Raw genomic sequence first — 22,059 nt, forward strand, 5'->3', positions numbered from 1 at the left:
TTCACAAGAAGTTCAAAATATTTGTATTTGAAGCAAAGAGAAAAAACCAAAATACTTTGTCTCAGTAGAGACTTTATTCAGATTCTTACCCAAAGGGTTACAGTGCCAACAGAGAGGGGTAGGAGGAAGTGGTCTTATTTCTGTCTTCTCACCAACACTATGTTATAATTACAGGTGGGGATTTCCTGTACAGTAAAGGAAGCCAGTGCTCTAAAAATTATCTCCCTCTTCTCTTTATACTAGGTGATGACAGAGCAGTAAGCAAGTACTCAGTTGGTTACCACTCCTCTAGAAGTGCTGAATGTAACCTAAGGGTCCTGGGGTCAGTTCTGGAATCTGTCTGCCAGGCCCTCCTTCTGCAATAGGACACAGGAATGTTTAAATGGGAGCATCCCTGGGGGACAGAGTGCACATCTAACTCTGTGACTGACACAGCAGCAACACACAGTCTCCTAGGCAGTTAAAACTAGCAGTCTGGGCCAAGGAAGATGTTCTCCATATGCCACAGGATTTTTTAGTGATGGCTAAAATAGCCATTTGCTGTTGTTTGGGCCTCAAATGCAAGTAGCTTATCATCAAGGAATCAAAGTAATAATATTTAGTCCATCTGAAATCTAGGATACAACAGTTCAATACGGTTTCAATAGTGCTATGTAAAACAATAGGCCCACAGTCAGAAAGCCTGTACTTCCTCTGCACAGGTGCAGAGGATGGGGTCTTTACTGGATGTTGTGAGCTTGTAGTAATTGGGACTGGTGCTGAGGGTCGTAGGTGTAGCACAGCAAGACATTGTTGCTGTCTTTCTATCACTGGGCCTGTTTAGGCCAGGACAAACTGCAGGTTAGTGAGCAGCACTTTGATGCCACTTGTGACTGTTACAACAGAGGTGGCAGGGTTAAGTTTAAAAGTATTTGCATCGCCCTTTTTATAGCGGTCGCGAAAGACATAGATGCTGCCGTTGCAGCTGGCGATTTTCCAGAGGGATGGTACTGAGCTCCAGGCATCTGGGAGGCACAGCCGGGTGAAGCTATCCAACAGGGGATTGTAGCAGAGCAGCGAATCCCCCTCGGCCACAATGAACACCACATCCTTGTGCACAGCAGCGTGCATGCACCCTGCGAAAGGCAGTACGTATGGCTTCACGTGGCATTTTTCTGTGTTGGTATCATAGCACTGAATGAGCCGAGAGGGCTTGGTGAAGAAGTCTAAGTCATTTTCCTCCCCACCCAGCAGGTAAATGACACCATTTAGGTTCACCCCTGCAGCTCCAGAGACTGCCACTTCCAGCTGGCTGGTCTCTGTCCAGACGTTGTCTCGTACTCTGTAATATATGACAGCATTAGAGAGAGTGTCCTGTAGAGTTTTCCCCCCCAGTGAATATATTGCATCCTTGCTTGGCACAGAGACGAGGGTGTGCTGGAGCCGATCACGGGGCAGAGGAGCACACCATTCCCAATCTATAGTCGCATTGTTGCATTTCCACATGCGCCGTGGAATGGAGCCACCGACGACGTACAGGTCGCTGCCGTGCTTGCAGGCCGCGGTGATCTGGTGACACAGGCTGTTCTGGCCACTCACACTGATGGAGTCATCGTCAGCACAGTGCAGAGACACAGCGAGGGAATGGGTACGTGATGACTCCTTTCCAATCAGGTAGATGTGAACATTTTCTCCAATCACCTGAGCGAAAGTAGAAGCGTGCCAGCAGAATTAGATCTGTTCACACAAACATCAGTGATGCTCAAGACTGAATTTTTCAGTTTAGGACCCACCTGTGGGCCTGAGGGGTGTACCCTCCTTCCCAAGTCCTGCCACCCTAGAACATTCAGGATTCAGAGCCTCAAGGCCTTTTCAAGATACCATTCATATCTGACACAGTGAAATAGCCACAGATGTCACTGGAACTCAAGTGTTCATGGTGTAGGTAAGGGCCAGTTACATCACTGATGGAGTACAGTTGTTACAAGGGGAATGCCAAATACAGATTTCTGAACAGTTTATTTGGTAAATGAGGTGAAATAAGTTATTTGTAGCACTGCTCCAATCACCAGTGAAAGCAGCCTCAGGTTAAATGAAAAAAAAGCTGTCCGTGGGGTTGCTATTTGTGACACTGAAAGTATCCTCTCACAAGCACCATGAATTTCAATGACATTTGTGTTTTGTGACTTTCAAGTCAGACTGGTGAGCAGAATACCCTGCCCTGAGAAGTGTGAAACCAAGCAAGTGCCACATCAGCCCCAGAACATAAGGTCTTTTTATACCTTCAGACTCGATCGCAGAGTCTCCGAAAAGCCTGCTCGCTCCTCCTTGTTGAAGTTTATCCAGGTTTCTATAGCAACTGTTGGATTCTGAGAACACGGAACGCCATCTGCAGTTCGGGAACAGAAAGGCGTTTATGATGTCTAGACAAAGGTGTATATACTCAGGAACACCCCTTTCCTGTAGCTGCCTCCCCCCACTCCCGCCACAAAACCTACTTTCTAGAGATGAAAAATAGACAGACGTGTTTATAGATTTTGTCAAGCATGATCAGCACTGCCAGCCAGCCAAATACATTAAATTAATTTGGGTAACTATAATAAGACAGCTGCAGATCTTAAGCACTTTGAATGAGTTTCAGCAATCTATTCAGGAATCTATGTCCAAGAGAAACAGGACAGGAAAGAGAACTTACACGCTATGTGACGATGACAAATACCTTCTTATTTAATCATTTAGGCAAAAAGATTCTACTACTGAGAATCTCAGCACCTGCCTTTCTTTCTGGCTGGTCTTAGAAACCTGTCTAGCAAAAGTCATCTACAAAATACATCTGAGCACTGTCAGGCAGCTGACCCTCATGACCGAACATCTGGTGTTGCTGCTATCCTCTTAATATTTGGAAATCCCCAATGAGCTACTAGAGCTTTTCTTAGCTGTGTGACAGTAAGAAACACTCCAGAGACTGCATCAGATTTAAGTCTCTTTCAAGACATAACTGGAAGTTTTGGTTAAAGCACAAAGTCTTGCATCATCACCAGTACATTACCTAAAAGATTTTAGGTATTTCCTTCCAGTTTGAAAGCCAGCAATTATGCCTGTGTTCATTGAGAAGCTTCCCTATGAAGACTCTGATTTTGTAGTCTGTTCTCATGACAAACTCTGAATTCAATGATGCTGAAGGCACCAGACAAATTCCAATGCTTTTCTCTATAGTGGAAGGGAGCAGAAAAAGTGTGGCACAAAAGCAGGTATTTCAACTCTGTTTAAAAGGAATTACATAAGCTAACCATCACACGTAGTGCTTAAATAGAAAAAAAATACTTTTTGAAATTGGTCCTAGAGCGCAACAGAAGGTAAACTTAATAAATAATTATTTCATTAAATTAATTTTAATCCTTGCCACTAAAAGTTTCTTCTATTTAGTTCCATATTAACTAAATGAAGAAGCAGGAAAGGCAAAATAAAAGGATTTTTCCTACCAGCAGTAGGGAAGTATTTTAGATTTTAACCCATTTTATGAGCTAAGTTGTGGCAAAAATACTGAGTAAAGTGAGTCTACATATGAAAATAGGTAATGCACAGAAAAAAGTTATACTGAGCAATTGTCTTAATTTAGGACCACAAGTGCTAAAGGCCATAGTGTTCAAACTCTTTTTTATGTGGAATCCCTAGGAAATTAAATGTGATTGACCTCTACAGTTTTATTTCATGATTTTAGAGGTTTTTAAAATGAACTTGCGACTTTAAAAACTTTACCTAGACTGTTATCAAAATTACTCTAAGTTTACAACAGTTTTTGAGCTATCAGTGCATTTACTCAATAGGTTTTTGACTGTAAATTTCTTTAGATGCAATAGAGATAATTTAATACAATATCTGTAAAGACTCTCATATGGACAGTATCAATTCTAAAGGCTAGTTTAAGTCTTAGGGATAGATTTGCCAGTGTTCCAAAGAAGCCAGTCATGATAGGTTTATTTTTGCAACTGCATATAAAACACATGACACACAAAGTCTAGTTAGTTACTCAGTTACAAAGAGTAATTAAAAGCAAGAAAGAGGCACATTTGGATGTATGAGCTGCTTCTAAGTTCTTGCTTCCTCTAGCAATGATACATAACTGCAGAAGAATGGACTTGTGACTGCAGCTTCCTGGAGAGGTAACAAGTACTGACTGTACCTACTAGGGCAGCAGATCCATAAGGATTGGTGGAAACTGGACTAAGTTGTTTATGTGTTGACACGTCCTTCACAACTCTGAGTCATGGCATCCATTACAGGGGAAGGCTATTACCTTTACAAGAAGGGCAATTACTGTACTACTCAAGATGTTACAATGCCTCTATTTCAGTCAGTTGAGTGCCTAAGTAATCCTAACAATTATATACAATTGTGAATAACACTAAAATAGTCTAAAATATGTGCTCATTCTTAGACATGTTGAGTTACTGCATTACTATGTTAAATGATTATGAGCAAAGGGATAAAAAATACTTTCATCAGATGTGTATTTCTGGTAAGGCTTCTTTGTTTTACTTTTAACGCAAACAAAATTACAACAAATTGCTGGAATTGTGTTTAAAAAAATGTGTAACACTTCTAATCCGTTGACTAAGGAACTGCTGTGAATTTCTGGCATCCTGTATGTCCCTCTTCTATGACTTTGATGTTTTCATGTCCAGTAACAATAGTTTGGGGCTTTTTCTGATAAAGGTATCCAGAAGGCAGTTTTGCTCTGCCTTGCTTAGCTAAGTCTCTGAACAGACAGTGATTATGAAAATTTATATCTTTCCATCTATTTCATTCACTACTTGACCAGACTCTGAAATCACTACTTGACCAGACTCTGAAAGTCTCTTTCTACATCCACATCCTAGGTAGTTTCAGGAGCTCCTTACCTGTAAGGATGTCTGTCAGCAGGCGGAGAGGCAGGTGTAGGAACTCCTCTGTCTCCTGCAGCTGAGACAAATGTGACTTTGCACAGTGTTTGGCAGCTGTGTAGAGCTCCATGTCACTGTGTTGATCTGCCAGCCACATGACCTGCAGACAGTTTCTAACCTGCACCGTACGGGCCAGAAAACGGGAGCACTCTTCAAAAAGGGCAGTCAGCTGGTACATATCTGCCACTTCATAGGTTTCCTGCAACTCCTCTGCCCTCAGCTTTACAGTTCCATGGTAAATATAGTCCACAAGGAGCTGAAAGACACTCTCACTAACATCCTGCAGCTCTATCACCCGGTTGTGGGCCTCCTTTAGGTTGGAAGTGAACATAGAACGAAAAAAGCAGCTCTGAGCTGAGAGGACCAAACGGTGCAGCTGGAATTCTTTGCCTTCCACTGATATTGTAACATCAGCAAAGAGCTCATCCTCCAAGCATAGTTTCATAATACCCTGGGCCACGCGGCCCGAGTGGGACCGGTCAGTGAAGGTGTAGTTCACAAAGTAGTTTTCTTCTGCAGAGGAGCCTCCAGTCTCTTCTGACGAGTCCATGGTGCTGCACAAATCAGACCTCCAGCAATCTGTAAAATCACAATAATTATACGGCTTTCTCTCACCACTAACAAGATTATGCAGTACTTCAGGGTACAGGGAAAAATCAAACATATTGGTAAGAGTCCAGCATATTTTAGACTTAACATAAATAGACTTAACATAAATAGCCAGAAACTTGTGCATGAGCTTCAGAATCTCAAAGAGCAAATGAGAAGATGGCATAATTAAAATTATAATATACACCAAACTTCCAGTACAGTGAACATCACATCCCAGCAGGGCTGGGAGACGTGCATATCTTTTCACCACTCATTTCACTGACACAAAGAAATGCAGCAAGTTATTCAAGTGGAAAGTCCAGCAACTGCCTGAGGAAACTTGCAAAGCCAAAAAAAGCAGCTGCAGCATAGCTGGACTAGATGTAAAAAGGATTAAAGCATCATACTAAAAAAGAGCACAGGCAGCAGTTCATATCATCAGGAGGTGTCAATTACTATCAAAACCCAATGATGAATCTGTATCAAGATGAACTTGTTTTTACCAAAAAGATGCACAAAGATGTTGGCCTGACATAACCACCAGTCCTTCAAGCTAACCAAATGAGATAACTGATGATTATGCTGTTTGTTAATGTGCCAGTCAACTTCAGCATGCAAAACAACATTTTAGATGTTATTAGAGACTGCTTCCCACATGGAAAGGGGATCAAAATTTTAAAGAAAACACCTCTTAGCAGGTACCATGGATCTCTGCAGTGCAGATCCAGGTAGTTTGTGGGTCAGAAAAGTTTCTGAAACACAGAAGGACTACTACAGCAAGGAGCTCTTTTTTACCATGGCTCTTGACAGCATTAAGAACAGTTGCCTACCTGCATTCACTTTAGACTTATTTTTACAACTGAACTACCAGCCATGATGTCTAATATCAGAATTTTCTTCAATTAATAATGAACATTATTTCAAGGACAATGTTTCACAAAGATGTGATTTTTTTCTACAGCAGATTAATAGTTACTCTTCCATGGTTTATCTTGTCAAACATGCATTTTCTTACAATTACTCTGCTTGATGAGGAGGGCTCCTAAGTTCTTTGCTCAAATTCTGTTCATGGGAAGTAGTGTCTACATCCCTAATTGGCTGGACAAGTCCATCTCATCTCTGGTGATAGCCTGCCTTAATTATACTCTAATCTCGATTTTACAGTAGCTCTGGTCTGTCTGAAAAGTACCTATACATTAGTCTATAAGAGACAGAGGAACTGCAGTCAGCAGAGAACACATTAGTACTATTTTCCAGCTTTTCGAAGTATGAGCCTGTCCTGCAAATTGGCTTCCACTTTGGTCAAAGCTCTTTATCCATACAGTCAAGGTGCTTAGGAACTTCAGCCCAGAATGCAGAAGAGACCACAGAGAGCACAGGATATGGAAGATGAACTAGTCTGCCCCCTTGGCAAGGCAGAATCAGCTGCCCACACTGCCCTGCACAACTCCCAGAGGACTGATGCCAAGTCATGAAAGAAATGCCAAGAAGCAGCTAAAGACTAAACAAATCTCACATCTTCCTTGTAGACACCCAGACAAAGCTCCCCTTTGCACCCACGGTGTCTTGGCTATAAAGAAAGAGGCATGCAGGACAGTTAACTGTCCCATAAAGCCAAATTGTATGCTCCAAGCATTCCACATGCTATCAGCGACAGTGGTTTAACCAATAGCTAATACACCTCCTTCACAGAATCAGGGAATCACTTAAGTTGAAAAATTCCTCTGAGACCATCGATGCCAACCTGTGGCCGAACACCACCACATCACCTAGACCATGGCACTGAGTGCCACATCCAGTCTGAACCACCTCCAGGGACAGCAACACCACCACCTCCCTGGGCAGTCCATTCCAGTCTCTAATCATCCTTCCTGTGAAAAAATTCTTCCTAATGTCCAGCCTAAACTTCGCCTGCAGCTTAAGCCCGTGTTCTCTCGCCCTGTCACTGGTTGCCTGGGAGAAGAGGCCAACCCCCAGTTGGCTACACCTTCTTTCCAGGCAGTTGGAGAGGGCGATAAGGCCAACGTTAAACCTCCTTTTCTCCAGGCTAAACTAACACAGCTCCCTCAGCCGCTTCTCATAAGACATGTGTTCCAGCTTCCTTCTTTCCTTGCTCCTACAGAGTCGCGGATGCCACGGCGGCGCCCGGGATCGGAGAACCCCTAAGCACAGCTGACAGCGGCCCCGCTGTCCGGGGCCGGGGGAAGGCAGAAAGGGAGGCTGACCCTCGGAGAAACGCAGCCTCCCAGCAGGGCCGCGCTGACGCTGTGCAAGGCTCAGCGCTGGCTCAGCCCGGGGGCTGCCGGGCTCCGCCGCCCTCCGCGCCCGCACCCCTCGGCGCTCACTGCTCCGTCCCCGGGCCGGCGGCCGCGCCGCTCCCCCGGCCGCGCCGCGCGGCACCCACCTGCGGCGCCTCCCTTCATGCCGCCGCCCCGGGCTGCCCCAGCGGCTGCTCCCGGCCCTCACCCTGCGCCAGGCGCCGCCGGGCACTCGCCGATTCCGCCCACCGACCCGGAGCCGTCCCCGGGAAGCTCTTCGCGCGCTTCCGCCCCCGGGGGAAGCGCGGCGGTGGTGGCGCTTTCCGCTTCCGCCCCGTGCCCTTGCCCGTCCGTGTCCCGGCGGGATGTGGGCGGCGGCGGCGCGGGGCCTGGCGCGGGCCGCGCTGCGAGGTGAGGCTCGGGCGCTGTGCCGGGGCTGTGCCGGGGCTGTACCGGGGGCGCGGGCCGGGCCGGGCCGGGCGGTTGGCGGCGGTCGATGAGACGTGTCCGTTTCTCTCCGCAGCTGGCGCGGCACCGGCGGCGGCACGGGCCCGGCTGGCGGGGAGCTCCGCCGTGGACACTCGCCGTAAGTGCGGGGCCGGTTTGGGGGCGCGGGGCGGACGGGGCCCGAGGCCTGCGGTTGTGCCGCTGCCGGCCGGCGGGAGGGCACCGGACCGGCTCACGGACATTCCTGGGCTGTGGTACCGCTTTAGTGAGCCTGTCGGGAAAGGGTCGGTCCCGTCACCCGAAAAACCCGATTGCGCAGAAAAGCAGCGGTGGTGGAAACCGTGCTTGCTGAGGGGTTCCCTTGCTTGCTTGGGTTCCTGTGTGCATTCTCTCAGATGCAGGGCCAAGCCTGCTTTTTCTGTGCTAAGCTGTGCCTGGGCACCAGCATCCTAGCCCCTCATCTCCCTGATCTTTAAGGGCTTTTGTCGTAACAATGAAAAAACCCACCCCAACAACGTGAGTTCCAATAGTTTTTGATTACGAGGGGCTTGCTTAGATGTTGACACATCCAGCAAACCCAGAAAACAAGGCCCTTTCTAGACCCAGGCTGAATGACATGAGTGGTTTCTTCTATCATCTCTGCTGCCCTCTTTTTCCTCTGACTGTTTACTTTTCCATTATCTTGTTGAACAATTCATGCTGCTCTTCAGAGTTGACAAAAGTTTAGCACTGGCATAAATTCCCTTCGTTATCAAAGTGTCTAGTTCCACCTTCTGTGTAACACAAGTATGTTGCTATAACGTAGTTTCTGACAAACAGCTAGACTGGTTAAAGGGAGTTACTACTCTTCTTTCTCTAGCTTTTTGTATTCCTTGTCATAATCTTGGAAACTTTATTTTTCTCCTTAGCTACTGTCAGACCAAAAAATGAAGTAGAGCAGAAGCAGCTATGTGCTTTTGGGGAGTATGTGGCTGAGATTCTGCCCAAGTATATCCAGCAAGTACAGGTAGGTGCTTTTCAAGAAATTGTTCTTGGGGTGGGACAGGATCCAGTGAACACACCACTTTTTTGTTACCTGATCAGAGAAGTTGTTTTGTGAAAGAAAAATGGTCAAAATTCCATGAGAAGTACTGCTGTTTTTAAGCCCCTTGATCTGATGCCTTTTTGAGTCTGCTGTGTCTCTTTGTTGGAGTGTTCTGCTGAAATCAGCATCACGTTCGGTCCTGCTGGTGTTTGTACTCATGCACTGTTCTGTTTTCATCAGGTGACCTGTTTCAATGAGCTGGAGCTTCTGATCCATCCAGATGGGATCATTCCTGTCCTGACCTTCCTTCGTGATCACACCAATGCCCAGTTCAAATCTTTGGCAGACCTGACTGCTGTTGATGTCCCATCTCGGCAGTACCGCTTTGAGGTAGGAACTGCTCACAGCTGCAGTGCTTGGAGGGCTTCACAAGTGCTGATGGCTGGGGGTGCTGTTGCAGCTCTGACCACTTTCTTTGGTTCCTGGCAGTGAGAAAAAAGTTTCAAGAGTTGTAGATAGAATTCTTTAAGTCAAAGGCCTCCAGTTGCTGAAGAAGTGGAAAATTTTTTTTAATTCAATATTTTTCTTTCAAAAATCAAGGTAGTAGATTCATAGAAATATAGACCCTAATTTATTCATCTTTTCCAGTCACCAAGGCAGTATCAAACAAGGCTTTAAAATTCCTTATAATTTTTTTGGATTTTCTTTTCAGTCTGCTTGCAGTATGTCATAAACAGCTTTTGTACTAGACTTCATCACCATAGATGTTGGAAATGTTTCCTGGTGTCCAACTCACTTGCTGAAAATTAAGTGTTCTTTTTCTTAGCTTTCTCCCACTGGTAGTAATTGCAAGAGTGATTGATGGCCATTTTCTTTGAGAGAGCATTCATTGTCAAGTATTTCCATCCCTCCAGTAGTCTCTCTTTTTAGTATGTCTTTACTTCTTTGTCATCAGCCATGATGTCTAAGTCTCTCATAGCTTTCGTCGCACTTCTAAGCACCAAAGTGTTAAGCTGTTGGAACCTCAGTTGTAGGAGTGTCTTTTAGTGGCCAGCTCTGAAGAGCTGAACACGATCTTGCTCATAAAGAATATTTGAAATAGTCCTTGTGTGGCTTTGCTTAGGCAGTGGTGTGGTGCAGGGAGATCCATAAATGCTGCCTGTTCTCTGGTTCAGATTGTGTACAACCTCTTGTCGCTGCGGTTCAACAGCCGGATCCGCGTGAAGACGTACACCGATGAGCTGACACCCGTCGACTCAGCAGTGCCTGTGCACAAGGCAGCAAACTGGTATGAAAGAGAGGTGAGTGCTGGTGTGCTCAGGAACAGTCTTTGTGGAGAGAGGCTGTATTTTCCCAATTTAAGTGATTCCCCAACGCCCTCAGGAAAAAAGAGAAGTGTTTCCCTGGCTGCCTTTACAGAGTAGGAGATAAAATGGTGTTTGATTTACTTTTGAATGAATTCTTGCATCAGTTTTGCTGGCACTGTACAAAGCCAAGCACATAACTGAAATTTTATGGACATAACACATGCAGGTTTTTGGGTTTTTTTCAAATACAATTCAACTTGTATTGAACTTGTGTTCCTTTCATTTAGGTTTGGGACATGTATGGTGTTTTCTTTGCCAACCACCCTGATCTAAGACGAATCCTCACAGATTATGGGTTTGAGGGCCATCCATTCCGGAAGGACTTCCCACTCTCTGGTTATGTGGAGGTAGGAGATACAGTCATGTTTAAAGTTACCACGTCTCTCCAATGCTCTTTTCTGAGTTCCAGTACAAAGATGCGACTGCTTTACAATCACTTATCTGTATTCCAGAGGAGTTGCATAAATCTGCATGGAAATTTGAATTATCACACAGAATATCATCCTAAGGCTGGAGAAATGGAACAAATGTTATCTGCTGTATAGCAAAGATACTTGCCAGGCAGAGGAAGTGTTTCTGCTTTCAGCACATTTTCTGGAAGGTTAAAGTTTCCACTGCAAAACTGAGCTGTCTAGAAGGATAAAGGACTGAACCATTCTTGACTCAATTAGAACTTCACTTTGTTGTATGTTTGTAGGCCCAGATTATGAAGCTCTGATTAAAGTGACTCTTGCTGTTTACCATTTACCTCTCTATGTCAGCCACAGGTGAAATGGGAGCATTTGGTATCTGTCTAGTTTCAAATGACTGCCCTGTAGAAGAAGGTGTATTTGGTGCAGTGTTAAGACTGAGTTGAGTCTCAGAAGGAAACAGTGAAGTTCTGCAAAAAAAGAGGCTGTTTTAAGAAATGTAGAAATAACAAAATCCTGCAAACAAGGATAAGGCAGCATCTCCTCAGCTAGAGTTCAGAGGTCTGGACTGGCACAGTGAGGATAAAGCAAGCCAGTCAGAAGTGTCTGGTACTCAGCTGGTATTCCATCCTGGTTGTCTTCTTTTTCTCCCCTTGTTCTGAGTGTTATGCAAAAAATTAGAACAATTAAAGCCACACAAATGCCATGTTATAAAGATTCATGAGTGTGGTCCTCAGCCATGCAGGCCCAGGATGGCCCATCGTATTTCAGTGACTCAGGAAGAATCCCTTTGTCAAATTTCATATTAAATGTGCTATCGCATGGAACTTCATGTGAACTGTTAGGGTGGGTGCTCCTAATTCTGGATCCGTAGTCAGACACCTGAGGGGTATGGCAGCAAAGCAAAGAGGAGGGTTTTCTTGGACACTCTGGAGCTCTCAGTAGCATCTAGAGAGCTCTTGTTAAGTAATGAGAACTGAAGCTGTGTCAGAGGCCTGTGGTTTTCCCGTGGGTAAGCAGAGTTGTCTGCACAGAGGGTGGTCTGGGTCATTACTGGCTCGCTGTGCTCAGCAGACATGCTGCAGGAGCAGGGTGCAGATGACTGGCCTGTGTCCTTTGTGCTGTTGCAGGTGAGGTATGATGATGAAGTCAAACGGGTGGTGGCAGAGCCTGTGGAGCTAGCTCAGGAATTTCGCAAGTTCGATCTGAATAGCCCATGGGAGGCATTTCCTGCCTATCGTCCAGCTCCAGAACCCCTGAAAATAGAAGCAGGAGCCAAGAAGGAAGATGCCAAATAGCAGCAGAAGGAAGCAGATGTGCAGCACCATCCTTTCTGTTCCAATATAGTATTTATAATAATAAAAACTGAGAATATGAGAAACTTGCCTGTTGTGATCTCGTGAATGATGTTTTCAAACTAGATGAAAAGCACAAAGCCTGGAATGCAAATTTACAATCTTTATGATCCTACTGGTAGATGTTTAGCTGGTGCTCTGCATTGTAAAACAGGGGATTTGTCTTTTTGGTTTGCAAATTGAACAGAGTGCAGGCATTGCCTGTGGCCTAGTGTTTTCTGAACATTACAACTGCCAGCAGTCCCTGCAGGTAAGCAGGTAAAAATCAGAACTTGAGCACTCCCTAGAGGCTGCACTGAAACAGCTGTGGAGTTTGGGCAATAGGACAGCAGTTTCTTAGCTCCAGGATGAGTGTTGGGAAGATGGTAATAATATGGCCAAAAGGCAAAGCCTGTAAATGCTACTAATACAGTTCCTGTCAGGACAACACAAATGTATGTGGATCCAGACCAAAACAAGGTATGGAAATCTCAATTGTTTCCATGGGAATTAGGTCAGTGCCTTTTCTCCCAACAGAAGGAGCTGCAGATAACTTCTGAAGTGACACTCCCTCAGTCTGGCTTTTTCTTCACAATCAAGCAGTCTTTATTTTCTCCAGCATCTTAAGAGTGTGTTTTCTTTTTCCTGCAGCCAAAAATATACCCCTCCCTTGTTACATAGACAAGAGTTTTTTTGTCAGTATTCCAATTATTTTGAGCTCTATGATACAATTGCATTACCACTTTGCTCCTGTGGAAAATCTCTTTTTTCCAAAAAAGCTGGAAGAATGCTGTAGTTCCAGTCCACCCACCACCTGTTTGAATGGGATTACATTACAGCAGTCATCAATTAATAATGTCCCTTGTCCTTGGTCCAGAAAATGCATAATGCTGTTCTGCACCAGAAAGCTGACAGACTTCATTAAGATCTGAAAACTAGTTGTATAAGAGATTTTATGAAATAATTCCCAAACAGTTTGTAGAGATTCCCTGAACTGATACTAATGCTCTTAAATTGTAAAAGCACTAATTAAAATCAGAGTTTGGGGGAGGTGAGGGTATGGGATGGAGGAAGGGATACAACAATAATAAATTCAATTAGGGAAAAAACCCTACTTGCTGTGACTAGAATGAGATCTCTTTTCAAGAATAAAGACTGAACTGTATTCTAAGAATTGGGTTTCATATTTGTTTGACCAAGCCTTGTAAGCATGGGCTGGTTAATTTTTTTTTTTAATTTATTTATAAAGTTTTGTTTTAGCTGCTGTGGCCAGCAGTGTTTGGGATGTGTTTCAACAGGGTTCCTGTTATTTATTTTAACACTCTTAATAGCACTTGCCACTCACCTTAAAAGTTACAGCTCTACATGGGAAGGAGAAATTAACACATCAGCAGAAGTTTGGGGTTTTATACAATTCTTACCTCTCTTTTGGGTCTGTCTTCAATTGAGCAGATTAACTAGGAAATGAACTTTAAATTCTTCCTACAAGATGTTCCACAGTTAGTTGTTTTCTTTGCAGTGGCTCTCATAGCATGCTGATGCCTATTGTGCAAGACAAAAGTTCCTGGTACTACTTCTATCACCATGAAAATTCTTTATAAATCACATTTCCTCTCCGTGTTCTCCTTTATCTCAGGTTGCTTAAGACACCACACCAAGACTTATGGTCTATATATTATAAAAATACATATTTCCCAGTATGATAAGTCAGACTGATGGTAGCAGGAACACTAGGAAATTTGCCTTTTAAAATTAATGTTTGTGCAGAGGGAGAACTTGATCGACATCAAGAAATGTCAGACATGATGCCTGTCACGTTAGAAAATATGCAAGGTTTGCTCAAGAATGTGTGTACTGGAAAAATAGCCAGCCCTGTGGGATCAGGCATTGGCTCCAGCAGGTCTTCAATATGTGGAACAGTTGCAAGTGGACCTGAATCTCTTCTCATTAGTGAAGCCTGGGAGATCAGGAAGGGCTGCATCACCCAGGCTCATTATCCCAGGGCACAAGAGGTTACACAGCCGCACCGAATACTTGTGCACTCCGCTTCCTCCACTGCTCCTGAGCTCCAGAGGCCATTTTGCTCATGGAGCCTGCTCACTCTGGGATTCTTGTGGCTGGTGGACACTTGCTTTGTGTTGGACAAGGCTGTGTTCAACTTGGCCAAGCACAAAGCTGTCTTCCAAATCCTCTGTCCCTGCCTGTTGCGTATTGCCAGCTTCAGCCGGGTTTGTTTGCCTGGGTTGGATTCCCTAATGCAGGAGGATGTGGGATGAGATGTAAGTCAGATGTAGCTGACTTACAGACATACCATACAGAAGAGAGATTTTTCTTGTACTGAAGGGACAGACAGACTTTAGATGACGACTCACAGTCACCACATTGAGTTTCTCCAGCTGAGTAGGTCTTGCTGGTGTTTTCCAGAACTCTGGCATTTCTCCCTACAGCCAAGCAAGCAGACTGCCCTCTCTGAGGATGTGGCTACTGACAGTGTCAGGGTGTCCACCTACCTCATGTGCTGTAGGTACAGTGGGATGGGGCCCTCCCTGTCCCTTTTACACAGCTCATTACTCCTTCAAGCAGTAGATGCTGCTCGCAAACTGAAACCAAAGGACAAGAAAAGCATCATTGTAAGGACTGGCAGCACCATACCTGGAAAATATCAGTATTACAGAGGTTCTGTCTGGTTACAGTCAGTGCTTCACTCCCGCTTCTCTCAAGGTTTTCTTACTTTTTCCACTCCAGTAATTCAAACATCACCTTTTCTGTGAGCCACCTAAGTCCTTCTTCCTTCCCCTCTTTTTCTTCAATCTTCTTCCTTCTCTGGGCGTCTGCCAGACAGCCCCAGGCTAGGGAGCAATCTCCACAAGTTCTGGGTGAGATGATGGAAGCAAGTGATTTCTTCAATTCTATAAGCAGAATTTCCCTTTTGTGAATGTGCTATCTCCCTGAAGTCCTACTTCAAAGAAACTTCCCTCTTAAAGAGGCTCTTCTGGTGCCACACCTTGTGCCCCAATTAGCATCCATCCAGTTCCTGCAGTTTTTGACCCCCTCTTCTCTTGTTCTCATTTCCCATGCTCCTGCTTCAGGAGGTCATGGTGAAAAAGAAGAAACCAATCAAGTTGTCCCTGCATAAACCTGGCTTGTGACGTTTTGAAACTGCTCCAACAACAGAAGGTATGGCCAGGGGAGTGCAGAGTGGCAGGGCTGTGCTCAGCTGTGAGTGCCTGGCAAGGACAAAATCCTTCAGGAGGAGCAAGTGCGCTGCCTAACATTGCAGTCGTACATGCAGGGACTTTGTGCAGCTGTCAGAAACTCAGCCTTGTCTCTGAGCAAGTATTGCTGCTGTACAAACAGCTAAGGAATACGTTTATCACTCTGAAATTGTCTTTCTTTGCAGGATAGTGAGGTAATTCTACAAAATCCCCCTGGCTCAAAGCAGCACCCACACTGATACTTGCCCCTTATCTGCCACTGTGTCAGTCACCTGAGGACAGCCCCCAAGCCTCCTCTCTCTCCCTTCCACCAATGTGGCTGTCCTCTTCCAGGCACTTCAGCTGCAAGCTGTTCCTAGGAAATTCTCCAGTTGACAAAATCGTGTGCAGCTCCCACAGATGTTGGCCAAAATCCTGTTGGGCAATCTTCCTCATGTCATATGCTGCAAGTAAAAGGGTGGCTGTTTCATGGCCCACAAAACACAGGGGTTTTTCCACAGTGGCTTCTATACAAAGTCATGTGTACCCTGTGGCCTAAAAGGGACTCTGGCACAAAGCAGAAAGCACATCAATCTCACTGCACAGATGGGCTCTAAGTGTCTGCCTCTTGGGTAGCTTGTGATGCACTTTAATAAAAGAAGAAAGGAACACACGTGAAGAGTAAGCAGTGGAAAATAATGAAAAATGAAAGCAGTGCAGTGTGACCTGCAGATACCTAAGCCTATGACAGAAAGCACAGGTCTTGCTTTGAATCCAAACTGAGGGGAAGAGTGGCTCTGGATATTGCGGGCCCCTCTGTGGCTCTTCCATTATGTGCAGGAGGTAGTAGCAAGCAGGACCTCATCCCAGCCCTTAGTGCACTATCTGGTGACAGTATGTCCTGACTGATGTCCGGTAGCTTGCTGAGCAAGAGATGCATTTCAGCTTCACCTTCTCTCTTTTCTAGGCAGACTTCTCCCTTTAACCTAAGAGAGAGGCTATTAGTCCTCATTTATACATGTTACTGCATATTTGTATAACCCTGGCTTTACATTCTGTGCCATAGAGAGTAGAAATACAGAACAGAAACACAGAACAGTTTGACTGGGGACTTGGCACTAATAAATATGTAAAGGCGTGTAGAGAACAGATACCTGCTGTAAAGTGAATCAAATGAAGTTTTGTCCGTGTCATTTAGAACACCTAAGGCAGACTGTGCTCACTGTAACCCAGAAGTCCACTCACAGGAGAGGATGATGGGGTGCTAAAGCCTGAGCCACTTTGATACTTGGTGTTTGTTAGGTCACTGTACTGAGTTCTCCCTCTGGGGGTTTGATACAGAACTGAACCAGTGACTTTTCTTCTGCCTGTTTGTATGTTTTGGCTGCTACTGCCCTTCCATGAATCTGCAGTCTGCTAGCTTTATCTGTTTGTGACATTCCAGGACTGTTTTCAGATTTTTGAACCCAGGAAAAAGGAGAACTGAAATGTGACAGAGTCACTGTGTAGAGATGGAAGGGACTAGGGGGTCCTCACTTCTTAAGAGGAAAACATATATAGTGGAATTTCATGCAATGAAAAGCTTCCTATAACCATTGCAGCAGAAAGTCAATCTTTGAAAAGGAAGCTTAAACAATTCTGCCAAAAACATCACAACAAAGTTTTCCAAGTTTCCAAAATATGACGGAAAATATCCTTCGGGGTCAACAAGTTGAACTGCAAGCCCTTCCCAGGGCTGTGACCAGAAACACAGAAAGATGGGTCCATTCCAAGAGAGGCTGCTGGGATCCGAAGCAGCACGGGAAGACGCCCCAGGCGAGCTGCTGTGGCTTGGGGCGTGGCACTGTCGCGGAGAGGGTGGCAGCTGCTCGGCAGCGCTGCCATGGCCCAGGCACAGCTCAGCTCCTGGCTGCTCCTGTGCGTGTTCGCTGCATCCCAGAGGCTGACAGGTAGGGAGCACATCTGTTAGGGACACGGCTCCTTGGCTTGGCAAACCTTTGTGCAACGCCGTTTGTGTGATGCTTTGCTGCTCCTTCAAAAGTGGCCCGAGGCTTCAGGCAGCTGCGCTGGCACGGGATAGAGCTGGAGTCCAGCTGGGGGGGTTGGCTGGTGGGGGCACTGCTACCTCCTTGCAGGCTGAAGATCTGCTGCTGTGTTTGGTGGCAAGGGGAGGATTTTCTTGGATCTTTGCTGAAAAAATAATCTCCTGCAATACTGTTTGTGGGTTTTTTATATGCTTTTTGGGAAACAAAACCCCACCCAACCCTGTTGAGTGATAAAATAAGTAAGGATTTTCCCTTCCCCAGAGGATACTTATGTTATTATTTCAATACATTATTTGTTATGCTTTGTTAAATTTTTCTCTACTCAAAAATATTTATGAGGCAGTTACTTCTAAAGGCAGTCTGGCATCTGTTCAACAAAAGCACTGACTTTGCAGCCAGTCAGACATCTCTCAGGAGGGGGATCTGTGAGCCGAGAGCATCGGTTACTGCAGATAGTGCCACCAAACAAATTTTCAGATGATATAATGCTTTCACCTGAGCTAAAAGCCTTGCTGGTACATCTGTGGAGGAGTAGGAAAAAGCAGCTACATCTCAGCTCACATTCCAAAGCCACAGCTGGCTTGGATCACACAGCCTGCAGCTGTGCAGAGAAACAAACCTCTGCAGCTGTGGGCTGGCAGTGCACTTCTCCAGGCAGCTCGTGCATCTCCCTGAAAAGGTCCAATCAAAAATGGAGATTTGGAAGTGTCTTTTGGTAGCAGTCATCACTCATGTATAGTACTAAATAATTTTTCTACTTTTCATATGCACCTGCTGACTTTAACTCTGGAGTATTCAATGTAAATCCTCTTTTTTAAAAATATATATATGAAAAAGCCTTCATCCATTTAAAAATATTAAAAAACCCACCATGAATATATTAGAGAGCTTACTATTTTATATGAGCTTTTTCAGATTCATATTTCTTAGCCTGAAGGATGAGTCTGTAAGAAGTAGAAGAGGGTCCTGGCTACCTCATGGCACTGATAACACAGAGGAGGGAGGGATGCAGCCTCTCTCTCACAGAGCTGGACCAAGACTGCTTGTGTCTCATTTTTCATACACACACAAGAAAAGAAATAAAATAAATGCAGACAGTTAAAGCACTGGAAATATTAGGAAATGAAAATCGAACAATTCTTAGGATTAATGTGACTTTCATATTCAAAAACTGCCATTCTTCTGGCCTCATACCTATTTTCCCCAAATTACATGATGTCATGTGTTCCAGCAAGTAATTAGCTGGATCTGACAAGGTTTCTTTTATCCTCACACTCTTCCAGCGGCAGAATCTTAGGGAAGAAGTAGAAAACCAGGATAAGCATCAGTCTGTGTTTCTAGCAGCAGCTTGAAGAGCCTGCCAGCACAGTCCTTTCATTGGGCAGCATTACTTTCTCCAGCAAAAACTGCTAACCAGCCAAACCCATCGGCTCAAACCCCATCCATTCTCGGTGTGAGAGGCATCCTTGCTGCCTGTCAAAGCAGCGCCTTTGCTGCTGTATGCTTTAGCTCTGCTGGCAGCACTAAGGGCGGTGATATCCAAAACCTCGCCTCAACCACTGCTGCTTCTCTTAAAAAGCTTGTTTTGCTTATCAAAATCCCGTGGTCAGCATCTGTCATATTTGGCAAGCTGAGTGGTAGCTCAGGAATGTTGAAGACGTTATTGACAATCGAATGACAAAAACAGTAAACAAGAAGGTCTTGTGCTACCAAGCTCTGTCTGATGTCTTCCAGATGAACACCCTCACAGCGGCACCAACAGAGCCCGTCGTGGCCCAGAGGACGCTGGCATCATGTTAGAGGTCTCCTGAGCACTGGGGGCCCTGGGCCGAGGCACTGTTCGTGCCCATGCTCCCACCTGCCTGCACGTAAAAACTCACCCGTTCTGTTTGTTCTCACCCCTGACGGGTTCCAGGAGCTCCCGGAGAACGCCTCGGCGGCGCCTAATGGCATTCGTGCTCCCGCCCGCTGCGGGGTGCAGCCCGGGGTGGCCGTGCCCCAGCCGCGGCCCTCACGGGGTGCCCGCGGAGGCATAAGGGGCCCTCCCCGCCGGCTCTGGTGGCGGCCCCGCAGGCGGCCAAGCCCCCGCCCGAGCGGCCGCACCGGGGAGTGCTGCAGGCGGGACTGCGGGGGGACAGCAGGGATGGGGGCAAGAGCGGCACTGGTCCCACTGGGAAACGAGGTGTGGGGCTGCTCAGAAACGGGGCCTGGGGCTGGCAGAGAGGGAGGGACATGGAGTGGGACCAGGCCGGCCGTGAGGGAGCGGCCGCCTCTGGGCCCGCCCGAGGTTTGTCTGGCAGCGCTGCGGAGCGCTTTGCTCGCAGCGCGCCCGGGAGTGATGGAGTTGTGCTGGGCTTTCCGTGACAGCGCTGCTCCCCTCTTCCAGATGCTCTGGGGAAGGCTGGATATTCAGGCCAACGGGACAATCCGCCTGCGGGATGAAGAGCTGGCCTCCCTACGCCCGGCACGGCGCTTCCTGCAGATTTTAGAGGAGGAAGTTCCCAAAACACCGGCAGAAATTGAGCAGCATCTGAGATATTATTCACTGACCGATACTCCTTTGCCTCCCACGGAGTTTGACCGTCTCCTTTTCACCAGTGTTTACAGTGCCTATCAGGTTCGCTCCGTGCAGGGTCTGGATAAAAACCCCTGGATTGGCTTTTTCTCTCAGCTGGTTAATGAAATCTTTCGTGACCTGTGCAAGGGGCTCTGCCCTGCAAATTCCACTCTCCTCCAGGCGTCCTGGCCTTGGAAGGACAAACCTTCACATTTAGCATCCCTGAAACATTTCTATCGCTCTAACCTGGCCAGGACCAAGAGAGACACTTAATGAGGGAACCCTCCATAGGAAAGGGCACACCTGGCTTCAGCTGCCTCCTTGGTTATTTTCAATGCTTTCCACAGTGTGCAGGACTTTGAATAAATGTGCCACACCTTTTTGTCCTGCTTTCTGCACAGTGCTGGCCACCCTCTCAGGATTTATGCACAAGCTTTTATTTTTAAATGAAAAAAGGACAAAACTATAAAGAGCATTTCTCCCTTTTCTGATTTTTTGCTAAGTGGGCTGTGCTGAAGGGGCAGTGCTATTTAGATGTCTTATCTATCTTGCTCACTTAGGAGAGATGGCATGGAAGTATTTTTCCAGGATATTATGCTGGATCAGCATTATCTTCATTTCAGATAATTCAGTTCTCTCTCCTTATATTCTCCCTGTGGTTTCAGACAAATAAAAGATCTTCTCTCCAGCAGCAACTAAGCAGGTTTTGTTGTGCTTCATTATATAGGTCACATATTTAATTTCATTTTTCTCTTTATGTGCCATCATATTTTATGTGTCAACAGCAATTTCCCATCTCATGTATTCATTTTTCTTCAAAAAGCAACCTGAAATTGTATGTATTCCATGAAGCTTTCTAGTATTTGCATATCATATTTACACATACACACAGCTTTGTTTCAGTTATCATTTTGGAATATACTTCCTGAAATCTCATTTAAATTCTGAAGGATCCTGACCTAGTTATTTCTTCAGCAGATTTTGCCTCTCTTCTATAAAGTTTTTTTTTTTTACAGCCATGGCATTTTTCAAGCCAAACATAATAAATGCATAGTCTCTATCCTCAAAATCAGAAATGTAATTATTTTACAGAAAGACATCATTAACATTTGTCTGTCTTAAACACTGTGTTGTGGAATTAAATAAATGTAATTATCTCCTCAGGAGGGTTTTGATTTTGGTGCTTGTTTCTATCAGATTTCCTGCTACTACTATAGGTATCAATTTTGAACATTCCTTGCATGTGCTTAGACAATGGGATCCATAATTCCCTTTCTATCAATATAATTTTTCCATGTTCGACAGAAGAGGCATGTGCGACCTTCAAAGTGGGAACTGCAGCTTCTGACCTAGTTAATCTTATTCCAAGCCATTGTAGCCCAACAGATGGAGAGGGGAAATAGTAAGGCAGGAACAAGAAGCCTGAAAGCAAGATGCTGCAGACAATGGTTTTAGAGGTCAGCTTAGGGTTATGACAGAAGGAGATAGATTTAAAGCAGGTTTTTTTTTTGCTGGATTTTTGTTTTGCTTGTTTAATTTTGGTTTGTGCTATGGGGTTCTTTTTGTTTGTTTCTTTGCTTGTTTTTCACCCCAAAGGATATAGGAATTAAAATTATAATTTTACTTGAAGTAAAACTTCTTGTCTCATCTAATGTTCTGTTATTCTTAAGCTAGTTTTTTCCATACTTCCAGTCTTTACCCTTCACCCTTTTGCCAAATATGCCCCCAGTCTTTAATGTCTAGGATATGTATGGAGTGACAGAGGCAGTGAGTGGCTGCACTCAAGCCAATTTTGAGCAGAGTATCATCAAAAAGCTGAGCTGAGACGGCACTAGTGCATGAAAATACTGTCTTGTTGGAGAATGTACAGCCCGAGCCATACGGATGTATGGAAAAAGGCTGAGTGGGAT

At 45.3% G+C, this 22,059-nt stretch overlaps 3 protein-coding genes across 4 annotated transcripts; 2 read left to right on the plus strand and 1 right to left on the minus strand.

The window, feature by feature from the left end:
• Positions 1-52: 52 nt before the first annotated feature.
• On the minus strand, positions 53-8,071 carry KBTBD4 (kelch repeat and BTB domain containing 4). Of its 2 annotated transcripts, none has more exons than XM_064714306.1 (4): positions 7,980-8,071; positions 4,881-5,501; positions 2,262-2,368; positions 53-1,680 (listed from the first exon to the last, which is right to left on the minus strand). In XM_064714306.1, the coding sequence occupies exons 2-4, from the start codon at positions 5,470-5,472 to the stop codon at positions 820-822; spliced, it is 1,560 nt and encodes a 519-aa protein (XP_064570376.1). In that variant the 5' UTR covers positions 5,473-5,501; positions 7,980-8,071; the 3' UTR covers positions 53-819. The 2 variants fall into 2 exon arrangements, with proteins under 2 accessions (XP_064570376.1, XP_064570375.1); XM_064714305.1 differs by having other exon boundaries at positions 7,918-8,056.
• NDUFS3 (NADH:ubiquinone oxidoreductase core subunit S3) lies at positions 8,048-12,404 on the plus strand. The gene is made up of 7 exons (XM_064714307.1): positions 8,048-8,182; positions 8,295-8,357; positions 9,127-9,224; positions 9,483-9,632; positions 10,418-10,543; positions 10,837-10,956; positions 12,150-12,404. Exons 1-7 carry the CDS (start codon positions 8,137-8,139, stop codon positions 12,315-12,317), a joined length of 771 nt encoding a protein of 256 aa, XP_064570377.1. The 5' UTR covers positions 8,048-8,136; the 3' UTR covers positions 12,318-12,404.
• A 4,938-nt stretch (positions 12,405-17,342) lies between these two features.
• On the plus strand, positions 17,343-21,312 carry FAM180B (family with sequence similarity 180 member B). Its single transcript, XM_064714029.1, has 3 exons — positions 17,343-17,496; positions 19,327-19,394; positions 19,979-21,312. Exons 1-3 carry the CDS (start codon positions 17,430-17,432, stop codon positions 20,420-20,422), a joined length of 579 nt encoding a protein of 192 aa, XP_064570099.1. The 5' UTR covers positions 17,343-17,429; the 3' UTR covers positions 20,423-21,312.
• Positions 21,313-22,059: the final 747 nt, after the last annotated feature.

Source organism: Zonotrichia leucophrys, chromosome 5, assembly GCF_028769735.1.
Source record: "Zonotrichia leucophrys gambelii isolate GWCS_2022_RI chromosome 5, RI_Zleu_2.0, whole genome shotgun sequence".
NCBI lineage: Eukaryota > Metazoa > Chordata > Aves > Passeriformes > Passerellidae > Zonotrichia > Zonotrichia leucophrys.